At 50.3% G+C, this 20,902-nt stretch overlaps 1 protein-coding gene across 4 annotated transcripts in view; it reads right to left on the bottom strand.

The window, feature by feature from the left end:
• RHCG (Rh family C glycoprotein) overlaps positions 1–20,641 on the bottom strand; it is a 39,089-nt gene extending 18,448 nt beyond the window's left edge. Inside the window, exon 1 of one of the 4 annotated variants that reach the window (XM_038417961.2) lies at positions 20,514–20,641. Coding sequence is in view for 1 of the 4 variants with exons in the window: in XM_038417964.2 (XP_038273892.1) it covers positions 2,243–2,429 (187 nt within the window). In the remaining 3 variants the exon portion in view is untranslated. Of the gene's footprint in view, positions 1–2,242; positions 2,509–5,384; positions 5,403–20,513 lie in introns of those variants that run through there. The other 3 variants (XM_038417963.2, XM_038417964.2, XM_043493285.1) reach the window with 3 other exon arrangements.
• Between the last annotated feature and the right edge of the window lie 261 nt (positions 20,642–20,902).

The following is a 20,902-nucleotide window of genomic DNA, read 5'->3' as shown; positions in this document are numbered from 1 at the left end:
GGCCCTGTCAGTCACCTCCCAGAACATGTCCCCCTGCCCTCAGCTCAGCCTGGGGCAAAGCAGCCAGTGTTAAGTACATCAGCCCTTCATTCAGTACCTGTTTATTTACTCTGGGTGGCACAGCACTTCCTCATGCTACCCAGCTTGGTGAGCACTGAGCCACACGGGTGTTTGCTGCTGCTTGCCCAGGATGCCAGCCTCTCCCTTGAGCCAGCTTTCCATGGCACTGAGCTCTGGGGAAAACAGCCTTCCTTCCTCCACCGCAAATGAGGAGGTCAGGGCTGCTCCTGGGCAAGGGGCTCTCATGGCAGCTAGAGGAAAATGGAGTCAGGGATGGGGAGGCGAGACCAGGTGTTGTATCTTTGCACCCCCATCTCCTCCAGGAAGGATGCTCTGGATCTGGCCTGCTGGTCAGTGAGGTGCTGTCACATCCGTCCCCACTCAGCTCCATGGGGCAGGATCATGTCTGGGCTGAGGAAAGGGCTGGAGAATTGAGGGATTTGTTCCTCCATACGAGCAGAAATGCTTTATCCAGCACAGCGGGGAGGCGGCAGCACACAGAAGCCTGCAGGATGGAGGTGAGTTTATCCCCTGGTCCTGCAGAGCATAGGAAATATTGCACTGGCATGGCAAAGTGCTCCTGTCACAAGGCCTGAAGAGTTTGTGGGAGGCTATGCACCTTTGGTGTAACCAGCCCAGTTTCTGGGCAAAAGCGCTGCCCCTTAGGAAGATGTGATAAGTCCTCTCTGGCAGGAACGATGGGGCTGAGGCCAGAAGGGGTGACTCAGCAGAGGCAGGGAATCACTACACCTTTAAATCTGGTGGCAGGATTGCATTAAGCAAGGACTGACGGGCAGCCATGTGCTCTCTCCTGGGCTAGATGTGCTGCAGGGGAGGGGAGAAGCTACAAGCATGTGTGCTGCTTGGCAAGGTAACAGCCACCAGCACCTTTCCTCCCAAAGGACCCCCAGGTACTTCTCAAACTATATACATAGAGCAGCAGGTGAATGCAGACACCTCTAGGCGTGTGCATCTCGGCCTATACATGTCCTCACAGAGCTGGAACCCAGCAGGGACGGGCTAGAAAATATTAACCCTGCGTCCCACATACCACATCCCAGCTGCTATGGACTCATACACAGTTTCCTCCTCTTCTCCTCAGTGTGTTTCACTGGACAAGCAGAGAGCATTTGGATGTCCTACAGCAGGGATTGGCAACCTTTGGCACGCGGCCCACTGGTTTGTTCACCTGCTGTGTCCACAGGTTTGGCTGACCGCGGCTCCCACTGGCTGCGATTCGCTGCTCCAGGCCAATGGGGGCTGCGGGAAGCAGCACGGGCCGAGGGATGTGCTGGCCGCTGCTTCCCGTAGCCCCCATTGGCCTGAGACGGCGAATCACGGCCAGTGAGAGCCACGATCGGCCGAACCTGTGGATGAGGCAGGTAAACAACTAGGGGGCTTACCCTGGCGGGCCGTGGGCCAAAGGTTGCTGATCCCTGTCCTACAGCCTGTTAAGCAGGGGGGCCCTAGGCTTAGACTCAAGGATCCCAGCAGTAGATACAACATTCCCATATTCCTTTAACCCTGCAGTTGCTTTCCCCCATCCACCCCCCATGTTTGCAGGTAATGCAGACTAACGTGACTGTGAAATGAGCTCAGTCCCACCTGGTGTCTAGCAGGCATGTATCTAAATCCCTAAACCAGCCAGTCTGACAGTTTCTCCCCACAAGAAGTTCAGTTTTTGCTGCAGGTGAGGGATGAAATACATCTGCACAGCTGGAGGAAGGAGATAGGGCTGGGGCAGCAGGGGCAGGGTAGCTGCAGGTCAGGACTGAGGTGCACTGGCAGAGCTGGGTGGGCAGCCCAGGACTGGGATGAGGGTGTGGGGAGCTGCAGGTCAGGACTGAGGTGCTCTGGGAGGGCTGTTCTGGGGAACCTAATACTGGGATAGAACAGGGGGATGTGGAGCAAGATCGGGTAGAGCTGGGGGGGCAGGGGCAATGGGAGGGCTCAGGGCAGCAATAGCCAGGGGTACTGCAGGCTGGGATGGAGGTGCGTGAGCAGAGCTTCTGGGGGAAGTTCCCGTAGCACCTGCCTTCACAATCCTGGGGCTGCTTGTCTTGGACTTTCACAAGCCCCAGAACTTCAGTGACATTTGTCTCATTCGCCTCCCTCCTGGCTGGCCTGTGGGGGGGTCTCGCATTTACCAGTGCAGGGGCTGGTGTTTGCCAGCTGTACTCACATGGATACCTGAAGTAGAAATCGTTCTCTATGTCACTGGTGAGGTTCTTCTGGCGCTTCTCCTCCTTCCAGTGCGCATCGGCTTCGGGGTCAAAACGCACAAAGACCCCAAAGAGGATGATCATAGCAATCTCCCAGAGGAGGCATACGAGCGGCAGCCGCCAGCGCATATATGTGTTCTTCACCATCCCAGACCAGCTCACCACTCAGATCCCAGAGAACCCGCTGGGATGGAGGGGGTCCAGGCACCTAGACAGCATGAGCTCCAGTCCTGATGCCTGGGGAGACTCAGTCCATTTATATAAGTCTGGCGATGTGGGGCATGGTGCTGGGAGCTGTCAGTCCTCACAGCTGCCTGGGGCAGGCTCATATTTCAGTTCATGGCAAGTTTAATAGATTTGAACTCTCTCTGCTTCCTGCCACAAGAAGGGGGGTTGGGAGCATGGAGGCATATCTCCAGCACCTTCTCTCTGAGGAGCTCAAACCTACCTAGGAGGATTATACTTATCCTGGCTTTACAGATAGGGAAACCAAGGCACAAAAAGGGGCAACCATCACATAGTGAATTGGCTGCAGAGTTGGGAACAGAATCCAGGACTCTTGACCCCCCCACTTCCTTGCTCTAGCCACTAGACCCCAATGTCCTTCAAGAGTCAGGAATAGAAGCAAGGAGTCCCGAACCCCAACTCCCCACAGTAGCCACTAGATATGCTCCCCTCCAAGGGTCAGGGATTCAGTCAGGGAGTCCTGCGCCTCATGACCCTTGCTCTAACCACTAGATCACTCTTCCCTCCTGGAATCTGAAATAGAACCCAGGAGTCCTGAATCGCTCCCTACTCTAACCACTAGGCCAGGGGTTCTCAACAAATTTTTTGCTGGCCTCAGAGTGCAGCCACCAACTCTTGCTCGTGGCTGCACTGATGTTTTTTCCTAAAATTATTTATTTTTCATAAATTAACAAAGTAATATGCACATATATATCTCCAAATCATTTTAATTGATTTATGTAAGGTTTTGGGTTTTTTTTTCCCAGACTCAATAATAAAAATAATGCACAGTTATCTCTTCTTTACTGGACCTAAGAAATCAGAAACACAAATAAGGTGCCTTGCATGTTCTTGTCCTTTTTTATTATTGTTTCTTTTGCTTTTTTTGTAAAAGTGGTTGTACAGCACTGAAGTAAATTTTAAAAAGCTTTGACATAATAGAAGTCCAAATAATAATGAAAAACATATCTGGGTGGCTTGGGTCTGGGAGAGGAGGGGAGGCATGGCTGTGGATGCAGCTAGCCCCGGGGTTCCGGCTGGCCCCGAGCTCCTCCGCCTGGGGGTGGGTGGGTATGCTCCGGGCTTCAGCCAGTCCGGGGCTCCTCTGGTCAGGAGTGTGTGTGGGTGTGTGTCACTTGGGGCTTCAGCCAGCCTGGGGCTCCTCCAGCCAGGCAGGGGGGCATGGTGCTTGGGGTTTCTCCTGATGGGGGGCTTGTGGCTCCAGCCACAGGGGGGCCAGGGCTCCAGCTGCCGGGGCGGTGGGGGGGAGGGGTGGAGTCAGTGGCTAGACTTCCCAAAGGGGTCTCCACCTGCCGTCCATGCGACCGCCGCTCATCTCCTCACCCCCCACCCACCTTTTGCGTCCTTCCTCAGTCTCCCACCCGCCACCTCTCACCCCCCCACACACCGCTCACCTCCTCACTCCCCTGCTACAAACACCCCCATGCCCGCCATGAGAACCCCTGTGTTAGGATATAGATATTCAGGCCAGTCTATAAAGGCCTATACTCTAAGAATTTAGGTGCATTCTTATCACTTAGCTAGTTCTAGAGGTATAAAAGAAAGAATCAAAATCACTGTCTGCTGGTGTAAGGGCTTCTCTTACTGTGATAGTCTGAGGCCCTGTTCTTAGGCTAAGATCTCTGGCTAAGATCTCTGGCTAAACAGCAGAGGCAGCCATTAGCTGGGAAGCGACCGGTCACATCCTCATATTCCAAACTAGTCACCTTGAAAGAAGGTGCTATTGGGATGTTAGGAATACAATCCTGTCCTGATAATGCTGATCACCTCCAGAGGAAGGGAAGAGCCTAGAAAATGTAAAAGGAAACTTAGTTTGATAGCATCCTGTTTGGCAAGAACTCACTTATCAATAGCTGGGATGTGAAATCCTCAGTTCTGTATTGTTTTGTCATTATAGTTCCCACTTTGCTATTGGTTTATTTGCATGGTCTCTGTCTGCTTCTGTGATTGTTTCCGTCTGCTGTATAATTAATTTTGCTGGGTGTAAACTAATTAAGGTGGTGGGATATAATGGTTACATAATCATGTTACAATATGTTAGGATTGTTTAGTTAAATTTCAGGAAAATGATTGGTTAAGGTATAGCTAAGCAGAACTCAAGTTTTACTATATAGTTAGCAGTCAATCAGGAAATGTGTGGGTGGGGGAAATGGGAACAGGGAATGGGGGTGGGGAAATTGGAATCATGTTTTGCTAAGGATGGAAATAGGAACAGGGACACATGTAAGGCTCTGTGGTGTCAGAGCTGGGAAGGGGGACACTAAGGAAGGAAACTGGAATCATGCTTGTTGGAAGTTCAACCCAATAAACATCGAATTGTTTGCACCTTTAGACTTCGGGTATTGTTGCTCTCTATTCATGTGAGAAGGACCAGGGAAGTGAGTGGGTGAAGGAATAAGCCCTCTAACACCCTACTCGCAGGTGGTTCACTACGCTCTCGAATGAACTCACAGGAAAATGACAAAAGACAAAAACATCACATCAGTTGTGGGTGAACACTTTTCAAAAAGCGATCACTCTATGTCTGAGCTATCAGTCCTCATCCTGCACAACACTTTCAAAAGTTGAGCCTCGGACCTTAAATTGATAACTTTTCTAGACACTAAAAATCATGGACTGAATAGAGACACTGGATTTAAGGCTTATGACAACAATCTAAAACCCACTAACAACCCCTCCAAGCTGCTTCCCCCTTGCTTTCCACCTTATGATTGGAGTGCTGATAACAGGCCCCTTCAAATTGAACAGTCCCTTAAAATATGAGTTAACTACTTATGCCAAACAAACAACCTGTTCCACCTTGTATTGAGCTTTGACATTTAAAGTTTCACAGACCTGAAGAAGAACTCTGTGTACCTCAAAAGCTTCTCTCTCTCACTAACAGACACTGATCCAATAAAAGATATTACCTCATCCAGCTTGTCTCACTAAAAGAACCCTTTAAACTCTGGAGGTTGAGCTAATTAGAAACAGCTGATCTGGCTTCCAAGTGAGTCTGCAAAGTAGCTCTTCATCTCTGTGTGGGGTCCTAGCACTTGACACCCTGATTCACTCATACAAGATGCTTACTTTATGCCAGCTCTTTTCATCACTGTTGCATTTGGCTCCAAATCTTCAAAATAAAGGATAGCTATTAACCTTATTGCCTGCTTCTAGACTGCCAATCTAGCTTGAGAGAGTATGGCTCTGTCCTGAGGGCTTGATAGCACCAACCATCCTAAACAGTCCCCTAAGATAGGTCCTACATGCATTGTGAGGCCATTAACACATGATACCATTATTGCAAAAAGCTCTCCTAACACAATAGCTCACTGCAGTGTTCCAGATTGTTACCATACACTGTTGGAGTATTTCTCATAAGGGAGAAAGACCAAAGTAAGCTTGTATATCCGATCACAGCTCCTTCCTCCAGGGCTGTGCATGTCCCATCTATGGTAGGGGCCATCCTGCATCAGGTAGGACCCGTGAATGAGAAGCACTGGCACCCAGGCAGATAACCCAGCACATTGTGTTCTGGACTGTAGTTGACAATGGTTCTCTGTTCCCCATCTGACTATATCACCCTGACTCCTGACTATGGTACTGAGGTGTACCTGCCACTTGCTGTCCCAGGGAGTCTGTCTAGCTAGCGTGGGGGTGGAGTAGCCTCTTGGAACGCTACAGCTAGCAGCATCTGTCTTGGCTTACTCCAGCACCCAGATCGCAACATGCATGTAGAGACTGCGTTTGTCCTTGCAGGCTCCCACCAAAGGCCGAGAACCTTCCCTGAAGGAGGATCTTTGGAGGACAAGCTTAGTTGCCCTGAGGAGCTGGCATTCCCTGTAGGAAGGCTGTTCAGAGTCCTACCCCTAATACCTCCACGTGACTCTGGTTGCATTTGCATGTCTGAGCGACATGCATACCTGGAGCTCCATGACCTGGACCATGGGCCTGGGCCATGATCCAGACAGAGTTCAGATCCCTTCTTGATGTCCCCTGCAGCCAGTCTTGGCAGGCACCAGGCATTAGCTAAGGGAATGAGCACTGGTCTGTAGGATTGTTACGCCCCGTCAGAGATATAGGGGAACCAGCCCTTTGCCCTGCAGCCCAGTCCAGATGTTTTCTTCTGCTGCCAAAGTGACTTCTAGAAGGTCTCTGATAAATGAGTGTGCAGGATTCAAGGGAGAATCTTGTAACACAATGAGCCCTGTCACAGCTGGCTATGCTGCTGGGAGGCATGGAGTGCGTGTGTGACTGCCCTCTAGCTGGGTAGGCCAGAATTGCTTTTGTATATTGATTCTGCAAAGCTGGATCTCTAGCTCACTGGGGAAAGGCCTGCATCCTGGGGACCATGCCACTGCCTCTGGTAATGATGCTATTGGCTCGGCTCTTCAGATAGTCACTGGGAAGATTAGCTGATGCAGGCAGTGCTATAGAATCATCATTATCCTGGGCATAGAACGACTGCCATAGTCATCAATTGTTTGCCAGACACCAGCATTGGCATATTGTGGAGTAAGCACCAAGTGGCAGGGCTCTGCTTTACAGGGGACACAAGTTGTTAGGCATTTTTGCAGAGAACTGGGCTCCTTTGGTGCCTGAAGGTGTCAGTCTCTGAGTGGGGGGGTTGAGTTAGGGATCTGTGGCTGTGCTATGTCAGTGTTCTCTGGCACTGGCACCCAGTGCTAGGCTTCCCTGACCCCTGCCAGCCCTCTCCTGCCCGGGGACCGAGACTGGGACATTCCTTTGCGATACCACCCTGTGTGCTGTAATGCACATGCTGGCACCATCTCACTTCCATAACCTCCAGTGTCAACTATAAGTAACAGAAGAAAGTGAAGTGAAATTTTCTCACAGTCCACATGTCCTAATCCACCTCCTCAGCCCCATCAGGGTGCTGGGAACAGGGCAGGGTTGGGAGTCTCCCGGTGGGGAGTGAACAGGCTCTGCAGAGTTTATCCACCTCCTCAGCCCCATCAGGGTGCTGGGAACAGGGCAGGGTTGGGAGTCTCCCGGTGGGGAGTGAACAGGCTCTGCAGAGTTTCTCTAGGACCTGTCTGCTGCCCAGAAAGCCCCAATGCCCCACTTATTCTTCTGGGCAGGGGGTTGAGTGGAGCTTTTATGGAGAGCATTTATTATGTGTACTGCAGTAGTGCCCAGTCACGGATCAGGAATCTGTTGTGCTAGGCACTGTACAAACACAGAACAAAAAGGCAGTCCCTGCCCCCAAGAGTATACAATAAAACTTCAGCTAATTATAAGGAAGCTGGAAGGAAAGCATTTAACAGGGCTGGCATGGCAGATCATCTCCATGTAAAGGCCCAAGGGGAGTTGGGTTTCAGGGGAGGAAACGGTTCATTCCATTCACTGACCTTTTCATTTCTGCTTCATTTTGCAGGGCTGGACTTGCATAATTAGAAGTGACAACTGCTTTTCACACTGATGAGTGTGTCACAGGGGCCTGTTCCATTATATGCATTGGTCCTGAGTCTGTGCGCTAGTCTGTAGTGCTGTGTTTGATGGGAGCTAGGCTGCAGGAAGCCATTTGGGCAATTATGGTTGGATTTATCAGGGATCAACCTTGTCCTACAGAACTTTCTGACATTTCAGTCCTGGGTTTCCCCCACCACCACAGCTGGTCTGCTGCTCCTCTGTCCTGGCCTCAAACCCCATTATTCTAGTCCTGGGCTCCCCATGCTGTCATCCCACCTCCTGCACTGAGACCCAACACACTCATTTCAAATGTGCCCCAATCCACATTTGAACCCAGATACCCTGAAGTGGAAGGCATGATGCATTAAGTCATCTCAGCTCATCTGCAGGGCTTTGAACCAAACATCTTTGGCCAGACACTTTACAGAGGTTTTCAGTTCAGAGCCTGATTGAATAGCAGCATCCTCTGAAAGCCACCCCCAGATGCTCTCTACCCCTACAGCAGTTGTTAACTGCTGGAAATGGCTCACCTTGCTTGTCACCATGAAAGGTTTTCCTCCTTCCCCCCCATTCCTGCTGGTGATGGCTCATCTTAAGTGATCACTCTCCTTACAGTGTGTATGATAAAACCCATTGTTTCATGTTCTCTGTGTGTGTACATAAATCTCCCCACTGTATTTTCCACCGAATGCATCCGATGAAGTGAGCTGTAGCTCAAGAAAGCTTATGCTCAAATAAATTTGTTAGTCTCTAAGGTGCCACAAGTACTCCTTTTCTTTTTACCCCTACAGAGATCATTAGATCCGAGCGAACGGTCAGAGAGACAAAGGCATTAGCTCCCTCCCTAGACCCTACAAATACCATTCTCTGGAATGCATGGATCATAACAGCTTCATTTACTAACCCCCCCCTCTTTCCACCCTGCCTCCCCGCTTCCTCTCCAGCTGTTTGAACACGGAGCTCCCATTATGGGAGCATGGGGCAAAAGGTAATGGCTTTTCCACTGGCCTGATAGTCTCACCTTGTTGCACTGCTCAGCATTCCCACCTTATCAGCCTGCAGATCAGTGCTTTGCCACCAGAGTCCAGTCAGAGCCTGCATGCTCCAATGACTCCTCTGCACATGTGCTCCCACTCTCACCTGAAAAGCCCTATGGGAAGACTGTCCTTTTAGCAGCTACTTTCAGGCTTCTAGCCCTGGGAACAGTGCTGCTGGAGTGGCTGAAACAGAAGCAGCATTGTTAACTGCTTAAGTGTCACAGAGCTTGAATTGTCCCAAAGAGGAGAGGTTGTGCAGTGCCACACCTGGGAGGGGGAACTGAGGAGTGGGGGTTTCACCAGACAGCCTCTTGGAATCCATGGGCCTGATCAGAGTCCCCCTCTACAGGTAGTCATTCTGTCACTTGCTAAGAGTTCACTGTTATTATCAGCTGCTGTCGGCCAGCAGCATGGGAGATCCTAAATATCCTCTTCCCCGACAGCAGCCTCCCACCTCTCCCAGACCTAGCTGGCCACACCTGTTGGGACAGCTCCATCTCTAGAAAGGACACTTGTCATGGGACAGATTTTGGCCCCCACTACATCCCCGTTTTGCTGCTCCAGGAGCAGGGAAGAGTGAAAGCTTTGGTGATTGTGTGCTGCAGAACAGCCTGTCGGTCAGACACAAGGCTGTCATAGGTTAGAGTGTGCCCTGGAGCTACTCTTATTTACACTAGGAGCTGCACCAGCCCCCAAAGCAGCCAGGATTAGGAAGGTGCAAAGATGGCATTAAGGTGCCTTTGCCCTGTTCCCTGAGTGACATCTCCTGGAAGAAGCAGCCTGGAAGCTGGTCCCTACTATCCCACGGCTTCTCAACATAGTCTATGAATTTGCCTTGGAATAAGCTGGTCCAAAGGCCACACTGACATGGGAGCTGGAGGAGCTCTCTGACCATGGATGAATGCAGGACTCAAAATGGTAGAGAAACAGAGGATTCGCCAGCATAGACTAGACCAGCAGTCCCCCTTTTCTGAACTCCTGTCTCCAACAGTGGCTTGATCCTATAATGAACTTGTGCTGCACTGTCCAATGGGATTCGGTCTTAAGCCTTAGGTCACCGAGTATGTCTACTCTGCAATTAGACACCCACAGCTGCCCGTGCCAGCTGTCTCAGGCTTGCGGGGCTTGGGATAAGGGGCTGTTTAACTGCAGTGTAGACGTTTGGGCTTGGACTACAGCTCGAGCTCTGGGACCCTCCCACCTCTCTACACATGCATAAAGCTCTCTGCAGTGACTCAAGAGCATGAGTCCCAAATCCCAAATTGGTTGTGAGTTCTATTCTTAGATTTCACCAACCACTTATCGAGTGTAAACTCCTCAGGTTCTACAACAGCCTAAATAGAGACTCACAGACTGTCCCCTTGGATACTCTGATCGGTCTCATCACCCAGGTAAACCTGGCTTTGTGATAAATGGCCCCTTACACCAAAAATCACAGCAATATTCAGGTTACTCCCAGTCCCAAAGGAGCAGTCACTTACCCCAGGTCAACTGCTCCTTAACTCTTACACCAAAGACAATGCTTCTAGCAAATCCTATAATAAACTAGCTAAAGATTTAACAACTAGGAAAAGGAAATATGAGAGTTAATTACAAGGTTAAAGCAGGTAAATATATATAAACACACATTAATTCCAATCTTAAGTTTTGAAAAATAATAGAAGCTTCTATGATAAGCAAGCTCTATAAGTCCTTTGGCTAACCCAGGCTAAGCACTGGGGATCTTTTGCATATGCCTAGTAATCCTGGCCCCTCAGAGTGCAAGCAGCATAAAGATACTGTTCCTCCTTGCTAGGAGTTTTTATTCCCTTCCCCAGCTCTGCTTGGAGCTGTAAACTCAGCTGATGGGAGGAAATCACTTGCAAGACTGCTCTTCATGGTTTGGGGAGAGTAAACAATGAAGTCTTTTGTTCTCTTTAACATTCCCACTACTCCATCTGGTGTCATGGACCTTTCCTGTTGGGCAGGATGTAACACCTTCTGTTGGAGATCAGCAGTTCACACTAGTTAATGTCTCTCCCCTGTCTGGTGATTTACATAGTCACAGAGACTTACAATGCAAACACTCAAATATTACCTTACAATATGGGATACAGATGCTATAAGTGAGATTAATGCAGGCAAGCAACTCACAAGCATTCAATAAAGTCTAAACACTACACACATTCTTATAATTCTAATTCCTATTTTTACAATACTAACACCCAGGTTAGCCAGACTGCCTCCAGCCATGTATTTGTCAGTTTTCCACTGAGGCCTGGGGACCTTGGCATGAGCTGGCACCTGGTCTGCCAGTGTCACAATACAGTATTAGGCTTTTTATGGCAGCATAGCAGCTAGGGTTGGGGAAGTTACTGAGGTGGTAATAAGGTGCTAAAAAGGTGTGGGTTCCTGCTGCAGGATATCACCATGCTGTCTGCTCAGGGCTGAGCCAGTGCCCTAGAGTTCTTAGCACACATTCCTCTGTGATGGCCTAGGGATAAATCAATCCACCAGGAGGCAGTTTGCTGACCCCTGGGAGGTCAGTAATCCCTGGAGGGGAAAGATCTGGTATTTACTTATGGGTCCAGGGCAGGAGGGAAGGGCTCAGACAGATCATAGATACTAAAGGTCACAAGGGACCATTCTGATCATCTAATCTGACCTGCAAAAAGCAGACCATAGAATCTCACCCACCCACTCCTGCGAAAAACCTCTCACCTATGTCTAAGCTATTGAAGTCCTCAAATTGTGATTTAAAGACTTCAAGGAGCAGAGAATCCTCCAGCAAGTGACCCGTGCCCCATGCTACAGAGGAAGGCGAAAAACCTCCAGGGCCTCTTCCAATCTGCCCTGGAAGAAAATTCCTTCCTGACTCCAAATATGGCGATCAGCTAAATCCTGAGCATATGGGCAAGATTCACCAGCCAGATACCCAGGAAAGAATTTTCTGTAGTAACTCAGATCCCACCCCATCTAACATCCCATCACAGGCCATTGGGCCTATTTACCATGAATATTTAAAGATTAATTAATTACCAAAATCATGTTATCCCATCATACCATCTCCTCCATAAACTTATCGAGTTTAATCTTAAAGCCAGATAGGTCTTTTGCCCTCACTGCTTCCCTTGGAAGGCTATTCCAAAAGTTCACTCCTCTGATGGTTAGAAATCTTCGTCTAATTTCAAGTCTAAACTTCCCAATGACCAGTTGAAGGACTCCTCAGGTCAGAATTTGCCATAGATCTAATGGGGAAATCAGCTCGGTGACTCTGGCAGACATTGGTTCATGGCATGGCCCTACCACACGGTTTGGAAATATTGGTCATTTCTGCTCAGGAGAAACAGGACAGGAACGGCAGAGGGTGCTGCATGTCAGGCCTGAGGTTCACTGGCAAACTGAGTAGGGGGGTGTCTGCACCATGGCTGGCCACAGCTGGATCTCTCAGTCCCTTGCTTTTATGAGCATTAAGTATTTTAAAAAGAAGACAGAACCTCTTCCCGTTTGCCTGGGTTCAGTGGGTAGAATCCCCAAGGAGGCAGGGGAAGAAAGAGGCTCTTTGGTTAGCTGTGAGCTGTCTCAGCACATCCCCTTGCAGTGAACTCCAGGAGGGTGCTGCACTGACACAGAGCTGATTCCAGAAGGTACATGTGGCAGCAGGCTGCTCCTGTTCCGAGGGGATGTGGCGAGTCACGTCCTGATGCACCTTGCAGGCAGGGGTCAGTGAGCTGGGAGGGCACGGCCCTACAGGGCTGCAGGCTCCAGAGAACAAGGCCCGTCTTTTGTTTACCACGTTTGGGGTGAATTTGCTGCTCATGCAAGTGACTGGAACTTCCTGCACCAACCAACAATGGAGACCAGGCTGGGGCCTTGCAAAGCACTTTGGAAAGTGAGAACTGGAAACACAGTGTCCTAGCGGATGCCTGATGCACCTGGGGGATCCCTGTCCAGGCAACTGCAGCCTTGGTCCCAGGGGAAGCTGGGGCATCTCTGCCTGAGCAGCCATATCCATGTCCCCAAAGCACATCCCTTCCCTGGCAGTCCTGTCCCCAAGGCAGCCAGGGGCATCCCTGTGCAGGCAGCCCTGGCCCTGAATCAGCTGGAGGCATCCCCAGCCCTTGAGTGAGCTGGGGCAGCCCTGGCTCAGGGAACTGGTGGCATTCCTGCCTGTGCAGCCCTTGCCCTGTTTAGCTCTCATTTCTACTTTAATTAACTTCTGATAGCTCCCTGGGATCTGCTGGAATGAGGAGAATGAGGTAAATGCGGCCAAGATCTGAATCTTCTCTGAGCAAGAATACAAGGGCAGATGAGGAAGAAGATAGGATCGGCATGGGCAGTGGAGCAGATCCTTCCGAGACATAACTCCAGAGACATCATTGGATTTACATCAGAACCTGATTGTTGCATCTGCCTGGCTCTGGGGGCCCCGGTGTGAACAGGGTGTCAGTGAACCAGGGATGTAGTAACACAATCTTCACCTGGTCAGGAGAGGGCAATCTCTGGAATCGTAGTGCCAAGGCAGTTTAGTTAACCCCTGCACTTGCCCAATGCCCCAGTTCTCTTCCTGGAGCTCAGTCACACTCACAAGGGATGGGATTGATTACTTATTTCCTGCCTTTGAAAACATCCAAGAGCCTCTTGTTCATCCTGACCCCACACTCCAAAGCCCGAATGAGCATAGGAGAAAACCCAGCAGCACCCACTAGAACTGGCCTTTGGGCATCAAGATATGGGACCAAATGGGGCCATGATATAGGTGGGCACAGCTCCATTCAGTCCAGTACAGCGGGGTGAATGCTGAATGCTCTCTGTAAGCAGGAGTTAGTATCCCCTCATGCACTCAACTGGTGTCAGGAGCCACCTATAATTATTAATTGCTACCAAAAGTGTCACAAGGTGCATCCTACTATGGATCAAAGGAATGATCCCTACACATGAATTTGATGACATGATGCTATCAGGAGGATGTGGGGAGGGGTGATGAGAGCATGGAGTGGTGGGAGAAGTAGTAAGAGGTGACCCCAAGGATGTTATTCAATTGCTCAGTGAGCGATGATTTGATCTTTGCCCTGCCTTAAAAGGTGGCTCATTTCCTGTCAGTTCTGCACAACCCAAGGTCAGTGCTTAATTGTAATGAAAGAGGTGCCGGGGCTCAAGCAATTTTTTTACATTCATAACTGATGCAGCAGGTGCTGGGGGGCTATGAAGTGCCACACCTAGAGGTGGCAGGGCTCAGCCCTGGCACAAATTAAGCCCTGCACATGGATCTTGAGGACCACCTGTAAAGAGGAAAGGGCAGCATCCTTGCAGACTAGCATGGAAAGGGTGAGTGTCTCATAGAGGGCAGCATGAAAGAGGCATAGACACAGTTGTGGGAGAAGCAGATGAGCAGGCAGTCCCGTCTGCATCACTGGCAGAGCAGGTGCCTCGCCAACGGCCAGCTCCAACTCCTTTTGAAGTCAATGGGAGTCTTTCAACTGGTTTCTTTGGGAGTTGGCTCAGGCTGTAAAATTCACACACAGTTAAGCTGGGAAGGCCAGGTGAGGGCAAAGAGCTTGAACTTGGAGAAGGGGGATTCAAAGAGGGAGGGATGTGGTCAGATGAGTGGCCAAGGGAGAGGATCTTGATTGCTGTGCTTTGTGCGGACTGAAGGAGGAGCAATGTCAGTGAGGGAAGCTGTGAGGAGACATTAAAGTGATCAACATGAGAGAGGTAAAGAGGCTTCAGTGACGCACTCCAGCAGGACAACTGTGCTGGAGCAGCCCTTGCTCTGGAGGCCACATTAGCAGCTGTGGACTCTGGCAATCAATCCAGGGAGTTTGCAAACAGCGTCTTTCAAGGAGACATCCATGAGAAACTGTGCTGGGCTCAGCTTGTTTTTTGTCCTCAAGCAATCCCCGATAAGGCAGGTCTTGGTCACACCTCGCTAAGTGCCCTTCTTGAGCTGCTGGGACAGGATCAGCCTGGAGGGAAGCCTGGTAAATTCACACGGGGCACCTTTGCTAGACGGGAGCCATCTGGTGTTCCCATGGGTGAGTGGCAGTTGGTGCAGGGAGGGATTCTGCTATCCACTGTGGGGTCCTAACCCCACTGTGGGGGTGAGGCTTTATTAAGAGAAAGTAAGTGCTGGCCTTTGAGAGGCCAAACACAACATCCCACTGAAAACCAAGCAGGCAAAGGAGGGGTGGTGGAGCCCACAGCTGCTGAGAGCAGAAGGGGCTATACCATGGCCAGCCAATGACACTCAATCTTGGCTCAGCTGAGAGCCTGGGAAGATTCACTGAAAGCTCAGGTTTGAACACAAGTCACCCTCACCGGGCTTGATTTATTTCAGAGATTCTTCTTTAGCCCAAACTGATACCCATGCAGCAGAAAACACAAGAAACTCAATCCTCCCCCAGAAGTACAAATCAAACAGGACAGCTCCTAGGTTCCCCAGGGTTCACTGGCCTGGCTTCTGGCCAGTCCATCCCCCAACCCTTGTCTGCCCTAGGAAAAGAAGCCATTGCTGATGACAGGTGCCAACAGGTGGCACAGTTGCTCTGGTGATAAACATGGTTCAGCTGCAACTCTAGCCATGGACAAAGCGTTTCAGCTGTACCTGTTAGTGGCCTCTCTGCAGCTAGCAATGGGTCACATTCCTGAGTGCAACACCCCCTTCTTTTAAAGTGCTCAACTGCATCTAACTAGCTTTCAGCTGAGAGCCTGGTTCATCCCCAGGACACCACTCCATGGTGGACAGTAAATCGTGTGCAGCCTACTGGGCACACCCATTCCACCAAAAAGATATGATGGGGCTGGGGGGGAGCTCCTTTGGCCTCCAGCCCATCAAAATGACTGAATATGGGTGGGATGAAGGGTCCGACAGCCAATACCCTCCAATAACAAGGCTGTTCAAGGGTCTGGTGGGGGGTGACGAGGCAAACGTTTCCAGTGGGGTTTCCCCAGAACTACATATGACATTCGTTCTGCCACGTTACTTTATTATCTGACTGTTCGATGGAAGGGGGATTGTGAATCAATATATCAGCACACTGAGCAAGATCCAAATTCGGGAATCATCTCACCCCTCATTATTACCGCCTCATTTTTCAGAGCAGGACACTGAGGTACAGAAAGATGAAGTGTTTTGCCCCAAATACAGACAGTGGGCCTGGCTCTCCATTTCCCTGCACCTTGTACAGTCATTTCTGCCAGTGCAAATCAGACAGCAGCCATTCAGACCTGATCGCATGGATCAGATCACTCCTCTCTGGCTGAACTCAGAAAGCCCTGAATACCCAGTTCCATGCTATGTAATATTGGATATATTCCATGATCTAATAGCAGATGTCATATATCACAGGAGGGATGAGCTTCTCTAGGGAGCAGAAGGCTAATAGAGACCTGTTGTCCTTGAGTTACTTCTGGCTGGTAGTTTCTTCTTAGCCCCTGACTGGACCAGATCCTGGTTCTGGGCCATTAAAAGCACCTGCTTCCATAGACAATAATAAAACTGATTGGGAAGTTTACTGCACACTTATCTCTGTTGCTCTATAAATACAACTGGTTGCTGGGGACACTGGTTTAAACTGGGGTGTGCAAGCTCTGGAGAGAAGCATGACATAGACATGCAGGTGGCTCCAGTCTGCACTGTTACCTCCTTCCCGACACACCTCCCAGCTCCTCTGTGTTTCTCCACTGAGAAGAACCATCATTACCTGGACTGAACCTAAATCTTACTCTCCAGACTGAGGCAGGCAGGCTCTCACGTGGGATGCTGGGGGGAGGAGCAATGGAGCTAGACAGCGCATCATAGAGTGGAGAGTCGAGTCAGGGGAGGGAGGGTGGACTACAGTGGAAGAAAAAGGAGGGCAGCTGTGATCAGGCCACAGTGTATAGATATTACACTGGACTATTCTACCCTTTCTGGTTCCACTTCAGCCTCATTTCCCATCCTTTACATTCCATTCCTGGCCTCATTCCTCCCACCCCCATATCTTAGCCCTTCCAGCTCCTTCCCTCTGTGAGTCCATTCATTTGTACCCCTCCTCCAGAGGCCCCCCCCCATTTCTCCAGTATACGGTTTCCCCTGGTAGCATTCATCGTCCTCACTAATCATCCCACTTACCCTGGCTCTGTTCAGCTAATATTATGCCTCCTCAAGCTCCATTCCTCCTTTCTCCACTGCAGTCCACGCTCCCTCCCCTGACTCCACTTCCCACTGTGCATTGTCCCCTCCAGCTCGATTCCCCCTCCTTACCAGCATCCCATGCACTTGGACTCAGCACCTCCACTCAAGTCCCATTTCCTTAGAGCTGCCTGGGGTCAGCACTGTCAGACACTATCCCAGGAGACCTGGCCATCCATCAGATATATGAGGGTGAGCTCTAGGAAGTGGCTGCTCTCCCCACCATGCTAACCCTAACAGGTTACCCCCCACTAGACCCGATTCCTCCCCCTTGGCAGGATCTTTAGAGTAGTTGAGCAGGGCTCCTTTATTCCCAGCCCCTTTCCCTCCTCAACATGTGTCAGTGGAGATGGAGTAGTAGATTATTTCCCTTGTTCATTAACAACACAGAAGCCAGGCCTCCACATGAAACTGTGAGGACTGGAGTGATGGAGAAAGCCACCTCCATGCATAGGACCCAAGGTCTGATTTTTGGGTGTGTAGTGACCTCTAATGGGGAACATGAGTATGTTTAAAGTAGCCATAAGTTGAAAGGCAAAGGGAGTACAAGGAGAGAAAATGCCAAAGCAGCAATAGGGGTGCAAGAGTGGGAAGAAAATAGCGTAGTGAGAAAAGCAGTAAAATCACACACACAATACAGAGCAATCCAGAATTTGCTGGTGCCTCTCTCTAGAATATTATAGAAGTCAAAAATCTAGCAACTGGGAGAGGGGACTGTGGCTCTTGGGTTCTCTTGCCTGTATAGGCTGTTATGATCCCCAAATCTTAGCAGCAAACTGCAGGGCTAAAATAAATTCTGCTACTGAGACCATAAGAACCATGGGAGAGTGAGGGAACATGCCTGGACCAGCAGGTGGTTCTACAGATCTAGAGGAAGTATAGGGGGAGAAAAGTAGAGGGCCTGGAACTGGATTAGCAGAGGGTTCTGCAGGTCAGGACTGGATTAGTAGAAAAGTCAGTACAAATACCAAAGAACTTGATTCAAACAGCCCAGCAGATTCAAGGAATACACACTTAGCATTGCTAGAATAGCTCAGGAAACCTCAAAATACTTGATTGTTCAGACAGTCATGGGCAGAAGAACAAAACAAAAACAAACAGAAAGGGCCAACATCTGAGAAGCTTCCTGAGCCAAGGACAATTAACCCTGAAGTAGTTACAAAAAAGCTATATGCCAAGAAACTAGAGTAGCAGAAACACCATGACATGAATGCCAAGCCTCCATCCCTGCTAGGGGAGAATGTTAGATTCTAAATAGAAGGCTGCTGGCAATCTTCTGCCAAAGTAACAGCTACATCATCCAAACCAAAGTCATTCATCATAGTTACCCTGAGAGCCATGCCTACAGGAGAAGAGAAGAATCTAAACAAAACCAAGGAGAAAGCTAGTGCTCTGTTGAGGAAATCCAGAATCCTGCTGACAGAAGTAACATACACCCACCCCAATCACTGACCAGGAATAACATACGGCGCTGCAAACACACATTGCAGGTGATGGATCCACCTCAGCAGCCAAACAGAGCCCTGCTGAAGGAACTGTTCTGAGAACAAATGACCATGAGATCACAAAGTCATTGAGAATAAGAATTGGTGGCTACTGACAGATGTCCACTAAGAGGCAGCACAATACTCACCCCTTCCCCCCCACACCCTCATTGGGAGTTCAGGTTATCTCCATTTTTCATCTCATTGTACTCGTCTGTGGTTATTGTTTCTGGCTGTTATGTTTTGTTTGCTTTTGCTTTTTAAAAAAATTGAAAGACCTCCACCATGACACCGGAGTATTAGCCTTTGAAATCCTAACCCATGTCACATGAACTGCATCACTGCTGATCCCAAGTGTCCAAAAATCAGGAGTCAGGCTACAAAATTATAAAACAATTTAAAAAAACCACAAGATTTCAAAAATATTAAATGCAGGATTCTTTTAATTTGCCTCCTGGAGTCTGAGCTTTTAGGGGTCAGATTTTCAAGCTTTTCTCCACCAAATATTGCAAGTTTTGAGATAAAAATCATGAAGGTTGGCAACACTTCCAGGGTTACCAATTTTGGCTGGACGTATTGCTCGGGGATTTATCATGACATAATATTTAAATAAAGATTAATCTTTAATTCCTGGTGACTCCATGACAATCCTGGAGGGTTGGCAACCCTTCAACCAGTTCAGGGGACTCATCCTCAAATGTGACTAGGGTTGTCAACCCTCCTGGCTTCATTGGGAGTCTCCCGGAATCAGGCTCTATCTCCTGGAGGCTACTGAAGCCAAAACAGGAGATTTTAGGCACTAAAAGTCTGGCAGTGCAGCAGGGCTAAGGCAGGCTCCCTGACTCCACACCTGCTCCCAGAAGCGACTGGCATGTCTCTGTGGCCCCTGGGGGGCAGAGGGTCTCCGCATGCTGCCCCCGCCCTGAGCACTGAGTCCGCAGCTCCTATTGGCTGACAACAGCAACCAATGTGAGCTGTGGGGGCGGTGTCTGCAGGTAGGGGCAGCGTGCAGAGCCCACTGGCCACACCCCTTAGGTGCTGCAGGGACGTGCCAGCTGCTTCCGGGAGCAGTGGGAGCCTGCCTTAACCCTGCTGCTCAGCCAACAGGGAGCTGCCCAAGGTAAGTGCTGCTTTGCCAGAGCCTGCAACCCTCACCTGCTCCTGCACCCAAGTTCCCTCCCATAGCCTGCACCCCTCACCCTCTCCCACATCACAACCCCCTACCTCAGCCCAGAACCCCACACCCAAAGTCCCTCCCAGAGCCTGCACCCCTTACCCCCTTCTGTACCCAAACTCCCTCCCAGAGCCCACACCCTCTCCCACACCCCAACCCCAGCCCAGAGCCCACCCCTAAACTCTCTCCCAGAGCCCACCCCCCAACCCCCTGCCCCAGCCCAGAGCCTGCACCCAAACTCCCTCTTAGAGCCCGCACCCCCTCCTACACCTCAACCTAGGGTTGCCAGGTGTCCAATTTTTAACCGAACACCCAGTCAAAAAGGGACTCTCTCCCCAGCCATCACCAGCCCAGGGAAAATGAGCGGGTGCAGAGGAAGGGGGAATGGAGCAAGGGGTGGGGCAAGGCTGTTTGGGTTTGTGGAATTGAACAATTGGCAACCCTGAATGTGGGGTCAGGGAGGGGCGCTGCCAATGTTCCCCAGGGGGCTGCGCAGCAGGAGAGCGGCTGTTTCACTGGAGAGCAAAGAAGGTTATGACGCTCTAGTGATGGATACCATCATAGTGACATCACAATGACATCAGAGCTTCAGAGACCAATGAGCGCATGGCAGCATCCTTGCTGTGATGGCAGCTAGGGTGTGAAGGGGGCGGGCAGACACCACGTGGTCGCCCGGCCAGGCAGCAGTAACGCCCTAGAGGTGGCATAGAAGACCCTGGTAATTACCTCAGCATTGCCCAGCGATGACGTCATCACCCCCGTCTCTGGATTGACTATCCTCGCGCTTCCTCTCATTCCAGCCTTTAAATTTTAAACGCAGGGCACCAGCCAATCAGTGGTTCTCTCCCACAGGCTGACCCTGTACGTCATGGATGACCGCCAATCGCAGCCAGAATCCCTTTCGTCGGACCTATCAACGGGGTGTGGAATAGGGACTCCTGAGGAGACTGCCTCGCCCGGGTACTTCCGCCCGGAGCCTATTCAGCAGGAGCCAATCAGAAGCCTGTGAGGTAGGGACGGGGGTGGAGTCACGCAAACATCGCGAGAGGGCAGGGCTTGAGGGGATTCGGCCCAATTAGAGAAGCGGGATCGGGGCAGCCGGGAGCCAATGGGAG

This window comes from Dermochelys coriacea, chromosome 10, assembly GCF_009764565.3.
Source record: "Dermochelys coriacea isolate rDerCor1 chromosome 10, rDerCor1.pri.v4, whole genome shotgun sequence".
Lineage (NCBI taxonomy): Eukaryota > Metazoa > Chordata > Testudines > Dermochelyidae > Dermochelys > Dermochelys coriacea.
This window is presented reverse-complemented; position numbering and strand designations above follow the sequence as displayed.